At 44.9% G+C, this 25,217-nt stretch overlaps 1 protein-coding gene across 1 annotated transcript; it reads right to left on the bottom strand.

Moving 5' to 3' along the window:
- WRAP73 (WD repeat containing, antisense to TP73) lies at nucleotides 1-23,551 on the bottom strand. Its single transcript, XM_077151529.1, has 12 exons — nucleotides 23,426-23,551; nucleotides 19,259-19,411; nucleotides 14,643-14,759; nucleotides 8,725-8,797; nucleotides 7,102-7,205; nucleotides 5,713-5,799; nucleotides 4,612-4,746; nucleotides 4,454-4,531; nucleotides 2,548-2,650; nucleotides 1,445-1,570; nucleotides 766-957; nucleotides 1-351 (listed from the first exon to the last, which is right to left on the bottom strand). Exons 1-12 carry the CDS (start codon nucleotides 23,492-23,494, stop codon nucleotides 206-208), a joined length of 1,383 nt encoding a protein of 460 aa, XP_077007644.1. The 5' UTR covers nucleotides 23,495-23,551; the 3' UTR covers nucleotides 1-205.
- Nucleotides 23,552-25,217: the final 1,666 nt, after the last annotated feature.

The following is a 25,217-nucleotide window of genomic DNA, read 5'->3' as shown; positions in this document are numbered from 1 at the left end:
TTTTACAAACTAGCAAATATTTAATTTAAATAATAAAAGTTGAAGTTTTATACTACACATATTTACAGAAATGCCCTGCCATAGAAAAATAAAATCAAACACCTTAATTTAGAGTGACCCAGCGGGAGAATTTCCCCCGAGGAGCCCGGTTCCCCATCCTGCTGGTACAGGCAGAAGCGTCCTGTTGGGACGTCAGCTTGGCCATTCAGGCCCTTAGATGCAGTCGCTGCCCAAAGGCTGTGCTGACCCCCTCCTCGGTCTCCAAGTAGCAGAGGCAGAAGTGGTCTTTACCGAGGAGGGCGATGGAGTCCCCGCTTAAATGCCAGCACAGAGCTAGCACCTGGAAGTCACCTGGAGAAAGGTAACAGTGCTGAGAGGATTAGCATGGAGACATCTAGGGGTCACAGGACACAGCTCCCCCTGGAGTCTGTGACCCTGGCCTGGGGCCTGGGTGGGCAGAGCCAGGTAAGAGTCCCAAAGGCCCACAACTCAGGTTGGCCTCTCCCCATCCCACCCATTCCTTCAACAAAATGATGACCAGCTGATCTGCCTTGCATGTGCCCACTAGGTTGCTGGCCTAGAGGTTCATCGAGAGGTGCTGAGAGCAAGCCTCAGGCCATACTCAAGGAGAGGAATGTGTTTTGGCCTCGTGTGGGGTCATACGACACAGTGACGGGGCAGTGTGCTCATCTCTTGAGGTTTTCGCCACCTAGAGCTAAGACAGACTGGTACCCATCACGGGACAGTGCCGGCGCCTACACTCACCTTCCCCTGGCACCTGCACCGACACACAGCCCACTGGGGACCACAGGTAGACCTTGCCGCCTCCCGTGCAGATGGCCAGGCGTGGCTGCTGTGGGTCCCACTGGAAGACGCGCACCGGAGACAGCTGCTCCAGCACCACGAACAGCTTGAGCCTCTGTATGTCCCAGACCCAGACGGCATTCGGCACATTGTCTAACAGAAGAAGAGATGGGCAGGTGTCCAGGGCGGTCACAGCTGCTTTGGCCCTTTACTTTCACCCTCCCCTCCAACCCTCATCCCCACTTCCCCTGATGTTTATGACTGAAATGGAAGAGAAGGCAGCAAATCACACATTAATTTTTTCCAGGCTGCGATGTGATGCCTCTTTCAGATTATCACCCTAGTGTTCTTGACCAGGGCTCAGCCAGCTGGGAAGGCCAGAGAGCAAGGAGGTGAGGTGCTGCAGGCCACAGGTGTGCAGTCCTTCAAACGTGAATGCCATTAGGCACTACTACCAGACCGGGCCTACTGCTGCAGCCCAGGCCTGCCCCTGTTTATCAAACCAAGCAAAAGTGAGCAGAGCGGTGGCTAGAGGCTTGGCTGTGGCAGGGGAACCCAACACTTGACTTTCAAGCCGCTCGTATACCTGAAACCCCAAGGGGCACCACCAGGAGTGCACACAGGCACAGGGGACACCAACCATTTCTCGTTGCCAGGAAGCAGTTGTCAGGACTGAAAGCCAACATGCCCACGCCAATTTTAGGATTTGCTCGGTCAGTGACAGGTTTCAAAGTCTGTAAAGAAACTGGTCCTGTGGCAATCTCATCTGTAATACCCAAAGGGAAACATTAGGTTGAAAGCTTTTAACTCACTATGTCTGGGACTGTCATATATGACCTATGACCCTAAGAGGCACTCTGCTGAGCCAGTGTGGGGAAGGTGGTGTCTGACCTGCTCGTCTACTCTCCAGAAGGGAGAAACTATTTGAAAGTAAAGCAGAGGCAAAATCTCCTCAAACTAACGGCATACTGGAAACGTGGCAGCTGGGTAAGAGGCCCATCCATGACGCCGTTCCAAATAAGGGAGAGTGCAGCAGCCTCAGCAATGCCCCACCAGCCATCTCAGCCAATGTAGCTGTGAGGGCACGAGAGCTCAGGCCTTTTGGCACTTATTTTTTTTATCCACTTGTAACATCTTGCTTTACAACTGTCTTCAATCTCGCCTTCAAGATTCTGATTTAGACTTATCAGATGTAGAGAGAGCACTGTGAGATCAGAAGTAAAAGGTGGTAAATGATAAAGCTGCAGAAGTATATGATGGGCCATGCAACTATGATGCCCCAAGAGTTTCTTCCATCTCAAAACTTATGTACCCCCGACTCTAATGGCAGGCAATTTATGTCCATTTTACAGAAGAGGAAATGGGGTGCAAGTTCCTTACTAAAGATCATGCAGCTCAAGTTCAAGGCTTAAGGCTGGGCCCTTGACCAACAACTGCCTCTTGATTCCCACTCTCTGGCTTGCCCAAGGAAATTTTAAAATAACACCTTTAGAAAACCAGCTAGCAAATCTGGACTGCTAGGTTTCTATTCTTGATCAACAAATACAGTGCCTGGATGGTCTACTGAGTAATTCAATTTCAAGACGAATAGCTTAAAAGAGATGCTGGCTGAGGTATTATAGGAAGGGAGGAATGTTTCTCTTATAAATACAAGACTGTTTGACATTTCACTTAAAAAAAAAAAAGGGGAAACACCTTCCCACCCCCACTCCAACCCAGGACAGTGGGCCCCCGGGCTCTTACATTTGGTCTCTGTGGGGGACAGCGGGCAGGCCCCTGCTGGAGGGGGAGGGAAGGGGAAGCCTGGTCCCAGCTTCCGGCTCTTCTCTGCTTCCTTATACACAATCTGAAAGATAACCCACCCCCAACCACCAGAGGGTTACAGGAGGGCCAAGGAGGTAGAGGAGGGATGCATGTGATGCACGTGACCACCACAGACCATGAGGGCAGGTGAAAGGTGAGAGGCATCCATGCTCCCAGGTGCCTCAACCGCTCCCTCTCCTCAAGGAACCTTTCTGTGTGGGTTCTACTGATGAGCCTCTCTAAGAGCCAAGGTGACAAATTTATGGTAATCACATATTTAGTTTCATTTTTCTTAACACCACTTAGTTCTCTAGAGTAGAACACATAAGTAATTGTTTTATGTTGAAAAACAATGTTCAAAAAATTAGATCCCAAAGACCTGGTTTAAAATAAGAAAAAGCTTACTTCTGGGCCACCAAACAAAACCTTCATTTCTGGCCAATTTCCCATCAAAGAAGGCACACTCAACTGGAAGAGGAGGCTCCTTCGACAGCAGCCACTTCACGCAGACTGTGACAAGTGGTGCAAAGAAATGAGTCCAATACAGGTGGGTGGGGGCAGACGGAGGGAGGTGGGCCTGGGGACAGCAGGTACCAGGCTGATGGAGGCACTGGGAACTCCAGCCTGGCAAGCTTGAGGGTGAGTGGCCAGGCTCAGCAGGAGCACCCTTGGGGACTCGTCTGAGGAGTTCTTCCAAAGGGATTCTCAGAACCTGGTTTACACTTTCAGATCCTCTGGGCACTCTGGTAGGTGCAGGTGGAGACCATGAAGCAGACCCCCTAAGGGCCTGCACACTCTCCCTCAGCTCTCTGCTTCACCCCATGGCTCTCCCCTCACTCTCCTAGGTCAGACACACTGGTTCTGGGTGGGCCTGGCACAGCCCTACTTCAGGCCTTTGCATCTGCTGTTTCTCTCCCCAGCTGGCCACACAGCTCACTCCCCTCCGCAGGGAAGCAGCCCTGGCCCTCTTACCTGCAACCTATCTGCATCCCCACTGACACTTCCTACCCACTCACTCCTTGTCACACCTAACGACACACATCTGTGCCGATGTCCTTTGTTTTCAGGCTCCGCCCTCTGTTGGGCGGCCAACTCCAGGAGGGCCAGGACTGTTGCCTCTGTTCCCTGCCATCTCCTCCACACCTAGAGTGGGGCCTGGCACTCAGCAGGCCTTCAATACATGTCTGTGGAATGAAAAGAGGTGCGTTCCCAACTGGCGACCTTTGCACTTGGTGTGCTCTCTCCCTAAACTTCTTCCCCAGCTGTCTGCACACTGGCTTTCTCTCCTTTCTGATGGCTCTTCACATGGTCCCTACAAACGGGGACTCGTCTGAGGGGCTCTTCAAAAGGGGCTCCCAGAAGCCGACCTCCAGCCCTTCCCTAAGCACCAGCTGAGCACCTGCCCTGGCACTCCCCACCCTCCCCACGAGGGGCCTCGCACAGCGCACAGGTGAGGGAAATCTGTCTGCTCTGTGGTGTGACTCCAGCGCACAGCACCTGGCAGGATGGGAAATGTGCAGTGTGGGGAGGGGAGGGTGGGGGGAGGGTAGCGGTGGGAAGGCCCTGGCCTAACCTGTAAGAGCAACACCACACGTGGCCAGAACTACGGACAAGACACTGGATGGGATGGGGGTGGATAAAAAGAAGAGGCAAGGCAAGGACGTGGACAAGCAAGTGAGAAGACCATGGAAAGAGTATGACATTGGAAATAAGATATTCACACAAGTTCATGGTGTTTTAAGTGCCTGAAATTAGCATATCATAATAAATAATGCAAAGTGAAAAAGCAATTTCCTGCCCTCCTCTCAAATATTGCTCAAACAGAAATATGAAATTCCAAACTCACTATCTTGGGGTTGTTAACGGTTGCAGGATGCCCAAACTCGGTGAGCACAGTCCAAGTCACGTGGTTGAGAATGCGCACCTGTTAGAGAGACACAGGGTGAGCGCAGCCGCGGCCACAGCACACGGCCGTCTCTAAACGCAGCAGAGCCGCGTCCCTACCTTCCCATCGTAGCTTCCAATCGCCAGGAACTGACTGCTGGGGCTCCAGGCCACGGACTTGATGCCCAGAGACCACTCGTAGGCACTGTATGAGGAGAGCAGCCGGCCATCCAGGGAATACAGCAGGATCTTGTACTGCAGACAAGATGGTCCACAGTTACTCACAGCCGTTTCAGAGCAGAGACCTGCACAGGCCACACGGAATCAGAGGAAGAGCGGGGCAGGGAGACTGTCCTGCTCCGTGGGCCATGGAAGAACCAGGATGACCACACTGCCTTCTAAATAATATATCATAGCTGGAAAAGCAAAGCAGTGCCATTTGTGACAAAAACAAGGAGCTGAGTTGTAAATTTAATGATCTGCTGATAAAGGTTCTTTGGCTCAACAGTTCAAATAAGATAAAGTTAACCAATCTGTGGCATTCAAGACACATTCGTTAAATAAGTTGCAGGTCAAAGGTCTTAAAAGGGCATGTGTTACAGTAGTCGAAGGTGGGAATAGTCCCGTCCGTCAGCAGATGAATGGATCAACACAGTAGGGTTGAGCCCTACGATGGGATGTTAGCCAGAAAGGAATGAAGTACCAGACACACTGAACTCGGATGAACCCTGAAGACATGCTGAGTGACCCAGGCCAGACACAAAAGGACAGAAATATGATCTCACTTATATAAAATAACTACAATATGCAAATTCAGTGTCAGATTACAGTACAGGGGTGGGGAATGGGGAGTTACTGGAAAAGTTCTGATGATGGATGGCAGTGACAGCAGCACATGTCGTGAATGTAATTAACACCACTGAACTCTACATTTGAAAGTGGTTAAAGAGATTAATTTTAGGTTGTATATATGTTACCAGAAGAGAACTACAAAACACAAAGAGTAAACCCTGATGTCAACTATGGATTGCAGTTAATATATGTGTAGTAATATTGGCTCATCAACTGTAACAATGGCCCACACTAATGCACAGTGTTAATCACAGGGAGAATGTGGGGGGCAGTTTGTGGGGGCTCTGTACCTTCCACATGACTTCTCTGTAAACCCACAGCAGCTCTAGTAATTAAAAAAAGGTGCAGCTGTCCTGCTGGCTCTCTTACCTCCAGACAGGTGTCCCAGGTAGCCAGCACACAGCCATTCGGGGCCCACTCAATCCCCGCCAGGTCCTGGGTGTCTGTGTCAAAGTGCTGCCACACAAGAGAGGGAAAAAAGACAGACATGAGAACATATTTTCTTTACCAAGAAATTGCAATTACTTTATAATGGCTGTTTTTACCACATTTGGTGCTTTATTTTCTTATATGCAAACAGAAAAACCATTTCCGTGCTGGCCTTCTTTGGCTTGAAAAGCCCTGCTGAATGCGGACGAGGCCTAGCACCAGCACACGTCCACAGGCAGCATGGTGGGGTCCTGTGGGCCACCGACCCCCAAGGATGGGCTAGATTTCCTTCTGCCTGCGCCCCAGCACGGACCACTCTCACCTTGCCTCAACAAGCTCAGGCGCACTTCCTCCAGGGAACGTTTCCCTGGTCCCCGATCTCTGTGCGCTGGCAGCAGTCAGGTTTCTCTCAACACAAGATGGGACTGAAGTGTCTGCTTAACAAGTCTGCTACCTTCAGACCGCAGTGCCTGGCGGGCTCCACAGCCCGGGACCCTCAGACCGCAGTGCCTGGCGGGCTCCACACCCCTGGGACCCTCAGACCGCAGTGCCTGGCGGGCTCCACACCCCGGGACCCTCGGCACCTTCCATGTCTAGCCCAGGGCAGACTTGGTCCTGGAGACACTCAGTTGGCTACTGCTCCTACCAGACCATTCACGCCTGCAAATCCCAATTAAACTAACCAGAAAAATGAAAATGGACCAAATGGGATGGCAAATTGACTTTTTTATATATTAGAGAAGTAGTAGGTTTACAGAAAAATCATGAAGGAAGTACAGGGCCTACCCCCAGTTTTCCCTATTATCAACACTTTGTATCTGTCTGACAGCTGTTAACAACTGATGAAGCAATATTACCGCAATTGTACTGCTAACTCCAGTCCATATACTAGGGCTCACTGTGTTGTACAGTTTTGTGGGTCTTTTAAAAAAATGCAACAAAACATTTTCCACATAATCACTTTCAAGTATACAATTCAGTGGCATTAATTATGTTCACAACTTGTGCTACCATCACCCCCATGTACTACCAAAACCTTTCCACTACCCCACACAGAAACTCCGGACTACTGAAGCATCAACTCCCCACTCTGGCCCCATCCTGGCCCCTCACAGCCTGTATTCTAGTCTCTGGCTCAATGATCTGCTTTTCTAATCACATCAGTTAAAACCCCCGTGCACAGGCCGTGCCTAGTGTCCAGTCCCTCAGGAACAAGAAACCACACTGTTCCACATCAGCAAAGACCCCCCTGGAACTTAGACTGTCCAACCCATCCCTTCTTCCCCAGCTCAGTGTAACTTTATGCCGCTGGAAGAGAAAGGGCCTCACCCGTAGGAGCTGCCAGTCGCTGCAGACAAATATGCTGACATAATCCTTACAGTCCCGCCGCTCGGCCAAGGCCATGTACCGGCCATCTCTGGTGAAGCTCACGCCTACCAGAGAGATGAAAGGGCACAGGTCAAGCACACCCAAGTAAGAGAAATGGCCACAGGAATTTCCAAGGAGAAAGGAAAAAAAGAAAGATGTCAAAAGAAGAGGGCCTGGCAGTGCAAGGGAAGCTCAATGGTAGGCTTCTGGCCTGCCCTGCGGGAGACTCGGGTTCGACTGCCAGAGCCTGCACATGCCAAAAAAACAAAAACAAAAACAAACAAACACCTTCTTTGTTGGTGAAGAGGTTTAAAAAAAAAAAAAGAGGGCCACAGACACGCAGCAGTCCAACCGTTTGGGCAGACGAGTGCGTGCTGTCTACAGAGGCCCCACCAAGGCAGCCGAGGCATAGCCCCTGCAGCAGAGAAGCCCAGGGGCCTCACATGTGCACACACAGACCAACTCTCAAGGAATCTGTGCATGACACAAAATTGCCAGTTTAATCTCAGAAAAGTCAAAAACTGTTACTGAAAACTGCAATATCTTACTAACTTTCCTGTTTTTGGAAATCCAGGAATGTTTTCAATCTCAGGAAATCCAGAGATGTTTTCAATAATCATAAGCCAGCCTTTTACTTTGGAATTAATTATTTGGCAGAAACAAATTTAAGACAAGAATTTGGAAACAAACTGTGGTGAAAACTGTTAAGCTATATTTTCCATTTCTGTATTAGCTGGAAGAATTCTAGTCAAATTTCATATTTCATTAAATTAAGAGAATATTTCAACTCATATAACTATTGTTTCTACTCAAGAAAAGGGTCTATCACCCAGGACATAATATTCAAACTATAAAAATAAAAAATAAATGTATACAACTGCATTTCCTTCTAAGGCAACTTCTGAATTTCTGATGGCAATGGAGAAAAATGGAAAAAAGCATTCAAAAAATATAACGGTAGATTCTGCTTATTAAATTAAAAAGATGTATCATGGTAATTCACAATTCGAGTGGGCAATCTGTTCTAGACCATGCGGTTAAATCTGTCTGCTACTGCAGCCAAGCAAGCCCCTTTCTTCCAGATGGCACAAAAGGCCTTGGGGTAGCTACGGAGAACTGCTGGTGGGCTGCTGCCCCACTGCCCACACGCAAGAGGCTGCTGCTTCCCGTCACAGACCGCAATTCATCAAGAGGAGAGTTAGCAGTTTAAAATTCAGAAGTTAATGCTTGAGGTGGGAGCTCTGGGTGGGCATCAGCTGGAAGGGATATGAACACCCAATTCTCTCAGAGAAGTTACTAGAATACCGTACTTCCATCCTTCATTGATGTCATTAAAAAACTATCCTAATCATCAGCCACTGTGATTGTTATTCTTTTAGAAGTATATGTGGCAATCTCTACAGATGAAATATTAAGTGGTCTGGGATGTATTTTAATCTGAGCAGAGGGGTGAATACAGAAAGAAAAATACTGGCCATGAGTTAAAAAATTGTTGAAGCTCCTCTTGCATGTGTTTGAAATTTCCCATGAAAAAAGGTTGAAAAAGACCACAAAAGCACTTTAGACTGGGTCTGATGTACTCACCCTGCTGGCATGCTTTAGGATATTTGATGTAAGATACAGATTTTGTACACAAGGACCAGACAGTTATTCGCAGCTGTCGGAAAAAGGAGAAAACACAAAATCCATTTAACATTAAAAAGCCCATCTGAAATACATAAACAGGTCATCAGTACCACATCATATATTTACTGCTAAAGAGGAAGTAGTGGTTCCATAAATGTTTCTTAAGTCTATCCAAGCGACATTTTACTATTACTAAAGTAATTTTAACACTCCTGGTATTTTGTTTTCATTGTCTAATAATATTATTTGGGTGACTAAGCATTGCATATAAATGAAGTTTAGTTAACTGTTTCAAAGCAATTGCTGTTTGCAGAGTATAATTAATCTAAAAATATTAGTTTGTCACAGAAAAATCTTCATACGGGAAAAACTCAGTGTTGCCCCGTCTGCAAGTAGATATACATCTCTGCAGGTTCCATCTGGGTTCCTTCTCTGCTTCACCAGCCAGCCAGTGAGCTCAAATCTTCAGCAAGGAGAGACGAGAAGGGCTCACTATTAAACACAGAGAAGGCAAACTTCTTGTCTCCTTAAGACTCTCTGCTGTTCTTGCCATGTCTGGGTTGGCAGAAGGGTTTCTGGAGTCACCATGTAATGCAGTCTCCATCCCTCCTCTCCCTTCACACACACAGGTGGTGAGGAGCTGGCTAGGCTGCACAGACAGGCCGCTGTAAGTCAGTGTCCCAACGACAGACCACAGAGGTCAGCTGTGGGCAGAGACTTACAGCGGGTGCTGGTGGAGGGACACATGAAGAGGAAGACACGGTCCTTCACATTTTAACTTTAAAATGCCTATTATGTAATAATTAAACACACAAAAACATATGTAACATGTAAATTCTGAGTTAAAAAAGAAATTAAGCTCCCATACATTTGCATTGACTATTGAAATTTACAACCCACCCCCTCTGCAAAGGAGTAAGGAGAAAGATTTGAATATGATGAGTCATAAATATGATCTAACTGTTGTGTGCAAAAAACAGCATCTAACAACTGCAGAATGTGCATGATTTTCAAGCACTCATTGAACATTTATGCTGGATTTATTAAGCAAGTCTCAACATATTTCAAAAAATTAAAATCATACAAATTGTATTAATTGATGTCTATGGAACTGAGCTAGAAATCTCTAATAAAAACCTCAGCAGAAAATCCCCATATGTTTGGGAATTCAAAAATATTTGACTTATGAATCAAATAAATAATGGAAATTTTTAAATATTTTGAACTGAATGATAATGAAACTTCCCATATCAAAACATGCAGAATGCAACTAAAGCTATACTTACAGGGAAACGTATAGCCTTTGTGTGTGTGTGTGTGTGTGTGTTTATCTCTGAAAAGAGATAAAACTATCTCCCTTTGGAAATGATATGGTGGTAGAGCTGGAAAGGCGTAAGATAAAAGTGAAACACTATAAGAGACTTCAGTAAAGTAGTAGGATATAAAATTAACTTACAGAAACCAATTGACTTCATATATACAAATAATGAAGCAGAAATTATAAAGAGAAGAGCCCATTTACAACTCTAACAAAAAAGCTAAAAAATCTAGGAGTGAGTTAAGAAACGTAAACAACTTCCTATGAAGAAAACTAAAACAACCTGAAGTATACAAGAGTAGACTTATTTATTTAATACCTCCTATGTTCTTAGATAAAGACTCCCCATGGAAGTGTGAAAATACTCCCTATGCTAATTTATTAATTCAACACAACCCCAATAAAAATAGCAAGAGTCTTCCCCCTGCAGAACTAGAACAGATGATTTTAAAGTTCATTTGCAGAGGTAAATAAGGAAGAATAGCTAAGGAAAAAACTGAAAACAAAGACCAATGAAGAGGGATTAGTCCTACTGGATATTAAAGCATACCATAAAACTTTATTGATTCAAGCAGTGTGTTATGGGCATGTAAATAAACCAACAACAGAACAGAATGGACAATCAGAAATAACCCTGTAGGTATAAAGGAATATAACTCTTGATACAAGTGGTAAAGATGGACTTCTAAATAAATAATTTGGGGGAAACTGGATAGCCATACGGAAAAAGGTAAAATGAAGCAATACCTCATTCTACACACCATTATAAACTCCATGTGAAGATGAACCACACATTTAAATTAGGTGTGTGTGTGTGTGTGTGTGTGTAAATACGATATGAAAGCTGGTCAACCTCACCAATAATATGGGAGATGAAAATTAAAAGCAAAAGGAATTATCATTTTTGTTCCACTGGACTGGCCATCACTTTTATGCCTGACACAACGTTTTGGAAGGTGAACATGTCCACACCCTGTGGCTGAGGAGGGCCCCTGTTCCTTACCTGCAGCAACTTAATCACCTGGAAAAGCTGAAGCCTAAGACCCCCAGATGCTGGCACTCCTCCACTCGCATCTCAGCCAGCAGGTGATCTGGCACTGCACAACCACAGCTCTCAGAGTCGACAAAGCCATAAATGAACTTCACACAAACTCTGCTGACCCTGGACCAACTGTACATTTGAATATTACTATATATGTAATGTGGGATGCTTGATAAAACAAGTGACATTTCCTAAGGTTTAGAAATTCTGTAGATGGTACTTTCCCTTTGGAGACCTGAAACAAGAGCACAAGCTCAACCTACCTGCCACTTTCCTGTCTAGAGGCTTTATTTTGGTCTAAGGAATTATAAACGTTCAGAGTTTTAGATGAAGCTATCTGAAAACCTCAAATGATTTCATCTCTGAAAAACTTGGGACTTAAATACCCTTAAAGTATCAATGTAAATAATGCAGAGAAATTAGGTTGCCCCCCATTTCTCAGCTCATACTCTAACCACTTAGAAGAGCAGACATTAAAGAGTTTTTTAAAAATTGAAACAGATAATTTGTGAAACCACATAGCTGTCTGAAACAGTTAATTTACCAATCTGCTTACAGTTGGATAAAAATGTTATTTCAACAGACATCGATGTGATAAAAGTAAAATGAAATCACGTAGGGTCACTCTGCCTTCTCACAGCCTTAATCAGTGCCTGAACCCTGCGGCTGCCCCGCCTGTTAGTCATGCAGAATGGCCCTTCTGTTCTGAGCAGTGTCCAGCCCAGACAGGTAAGAGCGTGCAGTGGATGTGGACCCAGGCGCTGAGGTGGACTTCCCCATCAGAAAAAGCACATGACTGAAGGAATTCAGGCATTTTCTAACTCTTAAAAATAACAGTATTGGGGGTGGGCCACGGTGGCTCAGTGGCAGAGTTCTCGCCTGCCACGCTGAAGACCCGAGTTTATTTTCCAATGCCTGCCCGTGTAAAGAAAATAAAAATAAAAATAAATAAAAGTATTATAGAGTCCCTTGATGGATTGGAGAAAAAATACGAAACTATTAAACATTACCATCTAGAAAACCCTAGTATTCTCTCAAACATTAGGAACTCCCAAGAAAATAGCCCAAGCCCTTGATTTTGAGGCTTGCCCTTATAAAACTTATTTTTGTAGTGGAGAAGCTAAGACTACCTACAGTTAGGCCTAAGAGTTACTTCCAAGAAATCTCCTTTGTTGCTCAGATATGGCTTCTCTCTCTCTAAGTCCAACTCTGCAAGGAAAATCATTACCCCCCACCTCCACGTGGGACATGACATTTAGGGATGAAAGTTTCCCTGACATTGTGGGACATGACTCCCAAGGATGGCACCATGGGATCAACAATGCCTTCTGTACCAAAAAGGAGAAAAGAAATGTAACAAAACATGTATCAGTGACTAAGAGAGTTGAAATAGAGTTGAGAGGTTATTCTGGAGGCTCCTCCTATGCAAGCTTCAGCTACATAGTGCTAATTGCCATGGTTTGCCAAACCCCAACCAACACCATTCCTGTTCACGCGAAGAATACCTAGGGCTCTAAATGAGACACTACAAAAGTTTCATGTACTAAGATTACCTTCCTGAAACCTATAACCTCCAGAGGGTTTCTAGGCCAGAGAAGTTCTGACACCCAGAAGGGCCTGCATCTCCAACAATATCAACTAATTCCATCCCCCTACACTGTCGACGCCCCTTTTCAACACAAAAAAGTTACAATGGGCATAGCCCAAAGATCCCTATAGATAGAGAGAAGGAAGAATTATAACTGAGAAGATAGGATTTAACAAACAGGTATGACTGCTGAACCACTATAGTAATATTTGTTTTAGTCTCCAGTATTTTGGAACAGCTAAAGGAAAAACCTGAAATTGTAGAATGGTAATCCATACCAAACTTTGAAATCTCTTCTGTACTTAATTACTTGTTAAAATGTACTTTGAAAATTATCACTTTACTTTTTTTGGTATACACGTTATATTTCACAACAAAAATCTTAAATAAGTAAAGGATAAAACTGCTCAACTGCCTATGTCAGGAAGGTCATATGTGAACTATGGGCTTTCTGTATGGTTTTTCTGTAACCTACAACTACTCTCATAAACATTTTTTAAAACTAATAAAATAAATTGCTAATTCCAAAGATGTTCTACAAAACACCAATATTTACCAAATTTCATAACTGATACAATTGTGAGATTTATTCACAGTACCAAAACTACCTGATTACCAGATTTAAAACATTAGCCAGAAGTCAAAATTAATTCCTTTTTCACATTCAAGATTGCTTATTAATTTATTACATAATAGGACATTTTTATCACCTCACCTATACTTTAAATGCACTTACTGTAAGGTATGTGAATTGTATCTCAATAAAGATATATTTTTAAAATAAGTTTTTTAGCTGTTGAGTTTTATCTTGTCCAATTACGCTTTCATAAAAATTCAGTTAAAAAAATCACAAGAACAACATTATTCTTGTTTAAAGCTCATGAGAATGTCCTCAGACCCAAGGAACTTTCCTTAACTTGGTTATAATAAACAGGCAGTCACCTACCAACCGGGTTTATGCCAAATCCCCAACACAGCGCTAAAGTGCAGCTGATGGGGTCAGGGCCCTTATGTGCCCAAACGTGCTTGCTGCCGCCCATAACGCCTCTCGATTCATCTGATTTGTTCTTGAGTTGCCAATTTCAGATAGCACTCTCCAAATTAGAGCCCATGTAGTAATACCACAACAATCTACCCTAAATCACATCCTACAGGAGCCTAGCATAAGGAATCAAGAGCATTTGAAAAATTCGAATGTTTGTGTTTGTTTGGTGTTTTTTGGTATTTAAAAAATATAATAAAAAAGAGCATTTGAAAAATTCTTAAAATAATGAACAAGAAAGTGAAAAAAAAATTAGGTAAATATTTAATTCATAGTCTTAACCCAGAAGTGCTATCAATGAAAGTTTGTTAATTTTTGCCACATTTGTCTGAACAATTACAATCTTTAGGAGACAGTCAAGTGGGTGACTCCTTGTTGTCTGGCCCACACACCCACACTGCCACAACAGGGACAAGCAGAGCAGGGACCATGTGCTCGGCCTTCACAGCCCGAACGCTGGCACGCACTGGCCCCACACCAAGTAAGCACTGATGTCTGTAAAACATTAATGATGGTGTCATCAATGTACTGAATTACCACACCCAGATCAACACCTTAAGGAAAGCTGTCCAGCATCCCAGTGAAGTTCCTTTTCTACTGCTGAATTAAAGGGACTATTTAAATCCTTAAAAATGTAAATCAAGATTTTTAAAAACATGTTTTATTCTTAAAATTGGGCAAAGAATGTAAACATATAACACATAATCTAAACATAAACATCTATTCTAAGATGATATAGAATACTATGGATTTTCAATGCTTTGAAGACTTAAGATAAACAAATACTCCAAAACACATGCAATTTAAACCTCCCAGGTTGCTTGAGAAATCGCAGGACAAGGAGCCACGTCTGAACAATGGTGTGTACTCAGAACGTCACACTTACATGGAATTCAGTTGTGTTCAGAATGTGGCGCCCATCCGGGCTCCAACAGGAAGCCACCAGCCCCGCTGAGCCCTCATCTATTTTGCAGTGCCATTCTGGCTGCTCCAAAGACCACACCTAGGTTCATAAAAGAGAGAAATACAGGATCACAAACTAATCAGTACATTAGATTGATTCCTCTCCAAGAGACAGTTTAAAAAGAAGTGAATTTCAACTGCACAGTCAAAACACAGGACATCTTTAAAAATATTTCATTATGAAGACGAGTGCTAAGTTGAACTGCAAAAGTAAACCACACCTCTTCATGATTTGACTTTGCTGTTGATGATGTAAAAATTTCCTATTCACTTTGCCATCTACAGGTGTCATGTAGTTAAGCCTCAGGTCTATGACAAAGCACCACAGCCCGGCCCTGCCCCACCAAGATGGCGGAATGAGACCTTCAGGGCTCTGTACCCTTGCACAAGCTCTGAACAACTACCGAGAATTGACAAAAAACATCTTTTCCAAAGCTCCAAAACCCAGTCAAAGGATTGTAGTAACAGGGTGAGTGCCAAATCAAGAAAAAGTCCATTTCACAATATTGAATGGTGATACATTTATATGATGAAATTTGGTGCAGCTACAAAAAGAAGGGATGTCGTGGGGCACACAATGAACTGAACACATCTTGGGGACAATGTGTTAGGCAAACTAAGCCAGAAACAAAAGAACAAATACGTTAAGGTCTCTCTCAGAAAATACTTGTAAGAAAATGGGAACCTAGATTGTGGGCCCTTACAGCAGCCATGTGGTTTGAAGCTGTGCATGTATTTCTGGATTCTGAGACACTGAGCTATATATGTATCAGCTAGTATTTCCCAGGAACTCTGAGCAGCTCTGTGACTCCTAGATCCTAGAAATAGAGTGCAAAAGATCTGAAAGCTGGCACAGTTATACATAATAACTGTTAAAGTAACCAAAAAAGAGACAAGTCCTCAATTAGAGTTTAAAACAAAGCCAATGTTGTTGGGTCTAAGGTAATTCAGAATGCAGGGTATGTACTCGAGACATTCGGCTACTATATGAGATCAAAGGCAGAGAGTTTTATTATGTCTAGAATCTAAATTTTCTGTAACACATAATTTAATCTAAACCAACCTCTCTGGATAAAAAGAACCTAGGCTCCTGGACTGCAGAACAGGAATGAGGTCTTGTAACTCTCTACAGATTCATATAATACCAGGACACATCTCAGACTATGCTAGGCCAACAATTAAAAAGTATTGGTAGAGTCCCTTGAGGCTCTGAAGGCGGGGGATATATATGTGTACAGAACTACTAAACTCTTCAGTCTGGGAAACCCCAGGTACCTCTCAACCACTGGGGACTCCCAGAAAATAAGCCAAGCCCTGGATTTTGAGGCTTGCCCTTATGAAACATATTTCTGTAGTGGAGAAGCTAAGACTACCCATTACAAGGTGTAAGAGTTGCTTCCAGGAAGCCCCTTTGTTGCTCAGATGTGGTCTCCCTCCCTCTAAGCCCAACTCTGCAAGGAAAATCATTGTCGTCCCCCCTACATGGTACAAGCCTTTCAGGGATGAAAATCACCCTGACAATGGGAGGCGTGACTCCTGAGGATGAGTCTGGCCCTGGCACCAGGGGATCAACAATGACTACCGGACCAAGGGGGAAAGAAATGTAATAAAATAAGGCACACAGTGGCCAAGAGAGATCAAATGGAGTCAAAAGGCTATTCTGAAGGCTGCTCTTAGGCAAGCTTCAGTTAGATAGTGCTAACTGCCGTGGTTTGCTGAACCCCAATTGACATCACTCCCACTGACTCTTAAAACACCCAGGACTCGAATTGAGACTCTATAAAGGTTTCATGCACTAGGTTTACTTTCCTGGAACATTTAATTCCTGGAGGGTTCCTAGATCAGATAAATCCTGAAACTCAGAGGGACCAGCCTCTCCAGGATTATCAATGAATTACATTCCCCTGTCCTTCAGTGTGGAAGCCTCTTCTCAACATGAAAAAGTCAGAACAGGCATTGCCCAAAGATCCCTATAGAGTGGGAGACAGATTAAAGGAGGAGGAAGAGATATAACAGAGAAAATGGGATTTAATAAACAAGTATGGCTGCTGAACCACTATATTAAGTTCTTTCTAGCCAGTGTTTTGGAGGAGCTAGAAAGAAAATCTACGATGATAGAATGGCATCCCTTGACACATTCTGGGATCTGTTCTGTAAGTACTTGTTGAAGTGTGCTTTGAAAATTATTGTTTTGTATATATGTTATATTATACAACTAAAAAACGTTACAAAAAAGAAAAGAAAAAGGCTACTTAAAAGCGGTAGAAGCTGGCCCTGGCTGCCTCTCCTTCTCCCCCTCCCAGGACCCTGGTTCTGGAAGGAGCATGGTGACCCTCCTGCGCACGCTGGAAGCATGCATGTCCGGCTCAGTCTGTCTGGTGATGGAAGGAGCGCACAGAGCTCTTCTCCAGGACGCTGTGGGTGAGCCGTCAGGTCGCACTGCCTGAGACCAGGACTGCTGGCTGTAGGACACAGCGCAGTGCCTAGGACACTGAGGAAAGTGTTTTGCAGGGAAGAGGGCGCATTTGGAGAACTGCATCAATAGGGGAATTTCTAGGGTCACTCACATGCCCCAGGCACATGTTCCTCAGGGAGGCCCCTACCCTTTGGCCTGGGGCTAGTCCCTAAGCTCACTGTGCACATAAGCCCTGAAGGAGGGGGCTCCCACAGGATAACCTGCAAAGACTGGGACATCTTTTCCTTTCTCTTTTTTTGGTTAGTTCCTAGCATTCAAGGAAAGTATCTGTCAAAACAGTAGCTGAATATAAGCTTAAGGAATAGATGCCTCAGAATCTAAATTCCAGTGATAACACATTAAAGTATCAAAATTTCCAGATTTCCATGAAAGATTACAAAACACACAGAGAAAAACAGAGTGATGGCTCAAAGGAGAGTAAACTAGTAGAAACCATGAATGAGGAAGATCACAGCAAAACTGTTTTTCAAAACCAAGGGATTCCCGGAGTCTGCCCATGCCAGAAAAAAAAAACAAAACAAAACACCAAGGGAGAGAGTAAGACTTTTCCAGATAAATGAAAGCTGAGGGAGTTCATCACCACCAGAGCCGCCCCACAGGAACGCTAAAGAGAGCTCTGTAGGTTGAAAGGAAAGGACAACAGGCAACAGACTGAAGGCACAAGAAACAATAAAGATCTCCAGCCAAAGATACTACTGTATCTTTGGTTTGGAACTCTACTTTTTACTTCCTACAGGTCTAAAAGGCAATGGTAAATGTAATGGGAGATCAGTAGTTTTCAACTCATAATGCATAAAACACGTAATTTGTGTTAAGAACCGCATAAAGGTGAGGGGATAGAAGGATATAGGAACACAGTATGTGTAGATTATTGAAGGGAAGTCAGTATTCAAACACATGAGCTTTTTATAGATTTAGGATGTTAAATGTAAGCCATGGTAACTATAAAGGAAAAACCAGAGAATATGCAAAAGCAGAGAAAGAAAACAGAGTACAAGTACAAGTTGTCAGGGGCAGTGAGCCAGGAATAGGGAGTGATTGCATAAAGGGTAAAGGGTTTCTGTCTGGGGAGACAGGAAAGTTTAGTGACGGAAGGTGGTGAAGGTACAGGCATTTTGTCAGTATGCTGAGCTCCACTGAAAGGTATGCTTGGGAGAGCCTGAGACGGCCAAGTTGATGCTGCATACGTATGCTCCTAAAATTAAAAAAACAGAGAGAGAGAGCAACTAATAGCAACCAATTACATTTACATGACAATTAAATGTAATACACGATCCCAGATGGGATCTAGCAAGGGAGGAGAAAAGGTTCGAAGGGACACTACTGGGACACACAAAAAACTGGAATATAGACTGCAAGTTTTATATCAATGTTGAATTTCTTTACCTTTATAACTATACTTAAGGTGATTATATAAGTGAATATCCTTGTTCTTAGGAAATGTACATGGCCGTATCAAGTTGTTCAAGGGGCAAGATGCATACAACCTACACTCAAGTGGTCAAAAATGCAAGGTAGGACAGACAGATGTATAGAAGGAAGACAAGAAGTAGGAAAGCAGGAGGGATGGATGGATGGATAGAGGAAGAGAGAGAGGGAAGAAGGGAGGAAGAATAAGGAAAATGAGGTAAAATGTAAAAATCGGTAGATTTTTGGATGGTGGGGCACAGGTAAGGATATTCTGGAGCGCTTGGTATTGGGACTGTATTATTTTGTAACTTCCTGTACATATGAAAGTCTTTCAAAATAAAAAGTTGGGAACAAAACAAAACAAAAAATTATACTGTAGTACTTCCTAAAACCTATAATGCCCAAATTACTAGAATGCCACCTATAAACATTTCCTGTTTCTAAATTACATTTACTTAGAGACTAAGAATATTTCAGTGTTTCTTTACTTAAAAAGCACTTGGTTAAAATATAAGAGAACTATTATGATTTTAAAAGAAAACGTTTTGAATTGCACTGCCTTTTCCGCCTTGAACCGCCTGGTAGGAAAGCATTCCTCTACAGGTACCCGGTAGAGGGTTTCCCAATTGGAAGCACGACAGAGTGGCACTGACCTGCACCAGCCCACGCCTGTACATGGCACACAGGATGAAGAGGGAGTCTGCTGACCACTCTATGTGCTGGATCTGGTCCAGGCAAGTGTACAGCTGTAGGATTTGGAGGGTGCTCACATCTCGGACCACCAAACGGTACTGGACACACGAAGCCTAAAAATGAAGAATACGACACTTGGTGTTCTGTGGTCTAAAGTAATCCAGAACGTAAAAAATTTCAGAATGTCAAAACAAACAAACAACACACCCATATCCAGGAATTGTTTCCTTCTCAACTTTAAGACATGCATTTTTTGTAAACATTTTTTATTATTAAATATAACATATAGATAAAGAAAAAGCAATAATTTTCAAAGTGCACTTCAACAAGTAGTTACAGAACAGATTTCAGAGTCTGCTATGGGTTACAATTACACTATTTCAGACTTTTCCTTCTAGCTGCTCCAAAACACTGGAGGCCAGAAGGAATATTAATATAGTGATTCAACAATCATACTTGTTTGTTAAATCCTATTTTCTCAGTTATACCTCCTCCTCCTCCTTTGATCTTTTGGTCAAAACAGCACGGTACTAGCACAGAGACAGAAGTATCGACCAATGGAATCAAACTGAGAGTACAGAGAGAGACCACTAAATCTATGGACAAATGATCTTTGATAGGACCCCAAATCCACTGAACTGGGACAGAATAGTCTTTTCAATAAATGCAAATAGTGGATTTGGGTATCAATAGCCAAAAGAATGAAAGAGGACCTTTACCTTACACTCTACACAAAAAATTAATTAAAAATGGATTAAAGAACCAAATGTTAAGAGCCAGTATCACAAAACTTCCAGTACCAAAAAGTGCAGGGAAACACCTTCAAGATCTAGTAGTGACAGGAGGTGGCTTCTTAAACTTTACACTTAAAGCACAAGCAGCAAAAGAAAAAACAGACAAATGGGATTCCTTAAGAGCAAGAGCTTCTGTGCCTCAATGGACTTTGCCAAAAAGGTGAAGAGGCAACCGACCCAATGGGAGAAAATATTTGGAAACCAAATATTAGATAAAGGCTTGATACCCTGTAAATATAAAGAAATTATACAGCTCAACAACAAAAGAACAAACAACCAAGTACAAAATGGGCAGAGGATATGAACAGACAATTCCCTGAAGAACAAATAGATGGCTAAAATGCACACGAAGAGATGCTCATTTTCATTGGCTATAAGGGAAATGAAATTTAAGATGGCAGTGAGATATCACTTCATACCTAGAAGAATGGCTGCTTTTAAACAACAGAAAAGTACAAACGTCAGAGAGGATATGGAGAAACTAGAACACTTATTCACTGTTGGCAGGGATGTATAATGGCAGAGCCGCTGTGGAAAACAGTCTGGCGATTTCTCAGAAAACTAAATACTGAGTTGCCCTATGACCCAGCAATACCAACACCTGGTATACACCCAGAAGAGCTGAAAGCAGTGACAAGAACAGACACCTGCACACCAATGTGCATAGCAGCACTACTTACAATTGCCAAGATACATGTTTTATGTCTAGATATTGTCATATTTGCCATCAATTATATAACCCATTCTAAAAGTAACCTGGCTAAATAAAAAAGATAAAGTTGTTACATACAAACTATGTTTTAAAACTGTTATACTCCAATTTTGTTGGTTTGTCCACAGTGATGCCCCGATGAATCCCAGAGTGATTTGATCAGTGACTAGAAAAGTATTTGCAAGCCCCCTTTGGGGAATGGTGAGAGTGGAGAGAAATTCAACTTCTCCAAGTTGAATTCTTGATATTCTCACAAGCAGTGTGGACAACCAAAGCTATAGGCTGAGCCCCCAGTCTTGGGGTTTGTTCATATGAAACTTAACCCCACAAAGGATACTTAAATTTTAGGCCTACTTAAAATTTAGGCCTAAGAGTCACCCCCAAGAGAGCCTCTTTTGTTGCTCAGATGTGGCCTCTCTCTCCAGCCAACATGACGAGCAGTCTCACCACCCTCCCCCTCTCTGCGTGGGACAGGACTCCCAGGGGTGTGGACCTTCCTGGCAACGTGGGACAGAAATCCTGGAATGAGCCGAGACTCAGTATCAAGGGACTGAGAAAAACCCTAGAATGAGCTGAGAATTAACATCAAGGGATTGAGAGAACCTTCTCGACCAAAGGGGGAAGAGTGAAATGAGACAAGGTGTCAATGGCTGAGAGATTCCAAACAGTCGAGAGGTTATCCTGGAGGTTATTCTTACGCATTAAGTAGATATCACCTTGTTGTTCAAGATGTAGTGGAGAGGCTGGAGGGAACTGCCTGAAAATGTAGAGCTGTGTTCCAGTAGCCATGTTTCCTGATGATGATTGAACAATGATATAGCTTTCACAGTGAGACTCTGTGAATGTGAAAACCTTATGTCTGATGCTCCTTTTAGCTACTATATCAACAGAAGAGTAGAACATATGGAATAAAAATAAATAATAGGGGGAACAGATGTTAAAATAAATTTAGTTTGAAATGCTAGTGGTAAATGAAAGCGAGGGGTAAGGGGTATGGTATGTATAATCTTTTTTTTTCTCTGTTATGTTTTATTTCTTTTTCTGTTGTCTTTTTCTTTTTCTAAATTAATGCAAATGTTCTAAGAAATGATGAATATGCAACTATGTATGATATTAAGAATTACTGATTGTATATGTAGAATGGAATGATACCTTAATGTTTTGTTTGTTAATTCTTTTTTAATTAATAAAAAAGTTTAAAAAAAACTGTTATACTCCAGTATTAAAATTATTTAGAACTCTTTAAATAATTTACTTCTTATTTATATGCTAAAAAGTAACTTAAATAGGAAATTGCATTGAGTAGTCTCTACCTGTGAGCTAATAACCAAATTCTTTCTGAGTTTTGCCACTTTTTGACAATGTCCCCAAATTCATAAAGGATTAAGATCAGAGATCCCACAACTGCCAGTGAGAACGAGTTTAAAGGCAACAGGGCTTCTTTGTCTAGTGCCTGACTCAGAGGCAAGCCAGCAGATGAGTATCTATGCTTTCAACTCGACAAGTGCTCATTCACTTCCATTAATTTATTCCTAACACTAAATAGAAAATGTCTAAGTGTTGATACCGTTTTCTTAAAGTTTCCTCATGCCCACATTTGTTAATAATGTCCACATCTAAGGAAATAATTTCTGTACTGATTATACCCCTCTGGTAACTGAAGATTATATTACACAGTCAAAAAATAAATCAAGCACTGACTTGAATTGTTAACTGCTTCATTTCTGTACTTGTCAAAGTTAAACTAGAATGACTGGTTTGCGTTTTAAGAACTTCTGTCAAAAAAAAAAAGAAAGGCCACATTAGTTTTCCATGGAAAAGGGAAGGACTGTTGTAGACTGGAACAAATTTGCATCACAGAACGAATCTGCTCGCGCTGCAGCTTTGAAATATACAAGAAACGCTTCATGAAATGAAGTATGTTTACTAACACATAAAAGTGACATCAGGCTGGTTGTAAGATACCATAAATGGCAACTCACACCTCACGTATCCAGGATAAAGGACACGGTTTCAAGACTACAGTTACAGTAACAGACTATTCACATATTTGCCATAATATCTGGGTCAGCACCGAAAAGCACCAAATCTAAGCAAACAACTCTCAACTTTCCTCCTTAGGCACTGGAATCTACGTGCAGGCTCTTACAAATCCAAGCCAGGAATTTAAGAGGGGTGGGCACTTCGAAAAGCACCCCCAGGTCTGCGGGGGGCCCTCTACAGCCAGTGGCACTTCTGCTTTGCGGCCGAACGCGATGCTACGCGCCTTCGGAAAAGGCCTCCGGAAAGAAGGCAGCGACGCGGCCAGGGCTCGGGCCCGAGACCCCGCGCGGGAACCGGCCGCCACGGACGTCGGCCGCAGGGGCGCCGGGCTGACCCGCAGCGCGCGGGGACGCCTCGGGGCGCGAGGAACACGCTTTGGCGAAGGCGTGGATTTCGGCCCGTCGGGTTTTCAGGGCAAGCCGTGCCCCTCCCCTGCCCGGGGCCCATCTCGCACCCGAAGGAGGAGGCCCAGCACCCGGCGACTCGGCCCGGGAAGCCGCAGCTCAAATCCCAGCCCGGCGGCCGGGGAGCAGGCCGGGGTGCTCGGCGGGTGGACGAGCCGGGGGGAGGGCGCTCACCAGGTACTTGCCGTCCGGGGAGAACCGGCCCAGCAGGCCCGACAGCCTGAAGAGCTCCGAGAAATTCATGGCCGGCCGCGCGGGGCCGAGCCCGCGCCCGGGTCCCGACAGCCCGCGCCCCGCGCCCGAAAGCCCGCTCCGGAGCCCGCGCGCCCGCCGCGTCACCCCCGCGGGGCCCGCTCGACGCCGCCGCCGCCGCCAACCGCCGCGGGCCGGAAGCCGCGGCCGGAAGCCGGGAAAGGGCGGGCATCGAGCCGCAGCCTATCCGCGCCCGGGGCAGCCGCGCGGCATGATGGGGCTTGTAGTTCGCCGCTGCCTGGCGCCGCCGGCTTTAAAGGAGACCGCGCGCGTTTCTTCCGAGCCGGGGTGGCAGAACCTGAAACCATGGGATTCCAGGCCGCGGGGTCACCCCCGGCTGCGGTTCCCTGAGAAAAATCAAGGCGTCCGGTTAAATTTGAACTTCAGATAAACGACTAATAATTTTTTAACACGAATGCACCCATACACATACACATACATCTACACATATACGTATGTACATAAAAACATATATACCCATATATACTTAATAAGTACCCACATATATATAACTATATTGCAGCTATAGAATACGTGCAATGTGCTCTTTATTCATATATGTTTTATGCTATATTTAATATATAGTGTATAACATTGTTTATGTTAACGATATAATAATTTCTGTTCTTTGTTACAATTTCCATTAGATTTTATACTATATGTAGCATCTATAACAAATACACACCTTTGTCTGTGGTCAGATCTGGCAACCCTATCTCACGGCACTCCCTACTGCTATTCCTATAACGGAGGAAACGAATTCGACGCCGACTCTGCAAGGCGAGCAGGCAAGTCGTGCTCAGCTGTGGCTCCTGGCTCCTGGGAAACGAGCACCTGCTCGGGGTCGCTCCCGGACACGGCTTTGTCCTCTCGCTCACTAGGGTCTTCCTGCTTCCCTGTGTCCCCCAACCTCGCCCTCTGCTGAGCGGCCGGCCTGCCCCACGCCCTCCCCCACGCAGGCCCAGAGTCGCCGGCCCCGACCCAGCCTGCGCCCCGTAACCTCCGAGGACGCGGATCCTGACACCCCCATTCGACCCCGCGTTCCTGAGAACCTAGCCCGGGTTTGGGCGCCTTTGCTCCCAGCGGACGCCCCGCACTCTCCCGAACCATCGCGCGGGAGAATGAAGGTGTGCGTCCCGCTCCGCCGGAGCTGGCCTTGTCTGTCCCCACCCAGCTCCCGCCCCGCCCTTGTGCCGGGCCAGGAGTAGAGGCGCGACACAGGTGCGCACCAGCGGCCCTAGCCGGCCGCCAGGTGAGATGCGGCGGCGCGCAGGGAGATCCGGGTCTGCCCAGACCCGCTCGCGCTCAACGCCCCGAGGGAGCGCCCCCGAGCAGGAGGCTGTGGTTCCGAGCCGCTAACCGGGACCCGAAGTACCGAGCGTCGCTCGGAACCGACTCTGCGTACGGAGACCGGGCCCCTGCAACCCGGTCGGGCCTGCGCGGTGGCCCGGCTCCCCCAGCCGCAGCCGTCACCCGCCGAGCCCGGACCTGGCCTACGCGCGCTGAGAGAGCTCCGAGCGCACCGACTCACGGTGGCCGTGGCCACCCGCGCGCACACGGAGAAGGACCCGGTTCCCCCGGCTAGGCGGAGGCTGCAGGAGCAGGTTGCAGGGTGTGAGCCGCGACCCGGGAGAGTTCGTGACTCCGAGCTACTCTCTAGGGGCAGGGGCCCCCCTCGGCCCCAGAAGGGCGCGGTGGGGCCCGGAGGGCCGCG

Source organism: Tamandua tetradactyla, chromosome 2 (assembly GCF_023851605.1).
Source record: "Tamandua tetradactyla isolate mTamTet1 chromosome 2, mTamTet1.pri, whole genome shotgun sequence".
NCBI lineage: Eukaryota > Metazoa > Chordata > Mammalia > Pilosa > Myrmecophagidae > Tamandua > Tamandua tetradactyla.
This window is presented reverse-complemented; position numbering and strand designations above follow the sequence as displayed.

Excerpts from the sequence above, each read along its gene's own strand:
- WRAP73 (XM_077151529.1), bottom strand. The coding sequence starts at position 23,494 with ATGAATTTCTCGGAGCTCTTCAGGCTGTCGGGCCTGCTGGGCCGGTTC. Across the intron at positions 14,760-19,258 it reads ACAGGCGTGGGCTGGTGCAG|GTGTGGTCTTTGGAGCAGCC; the intron begins GTCAGTGCCACT and ends TTATGAACCTAG. Across the intron at positions 1,571-2,547 it reads GTCCCCCACAGAGACCAAAT|ATGAGATTGCCACAGGACCA; the intron begins GTAAGAGCCCGG and ends TGGGTATTACAG.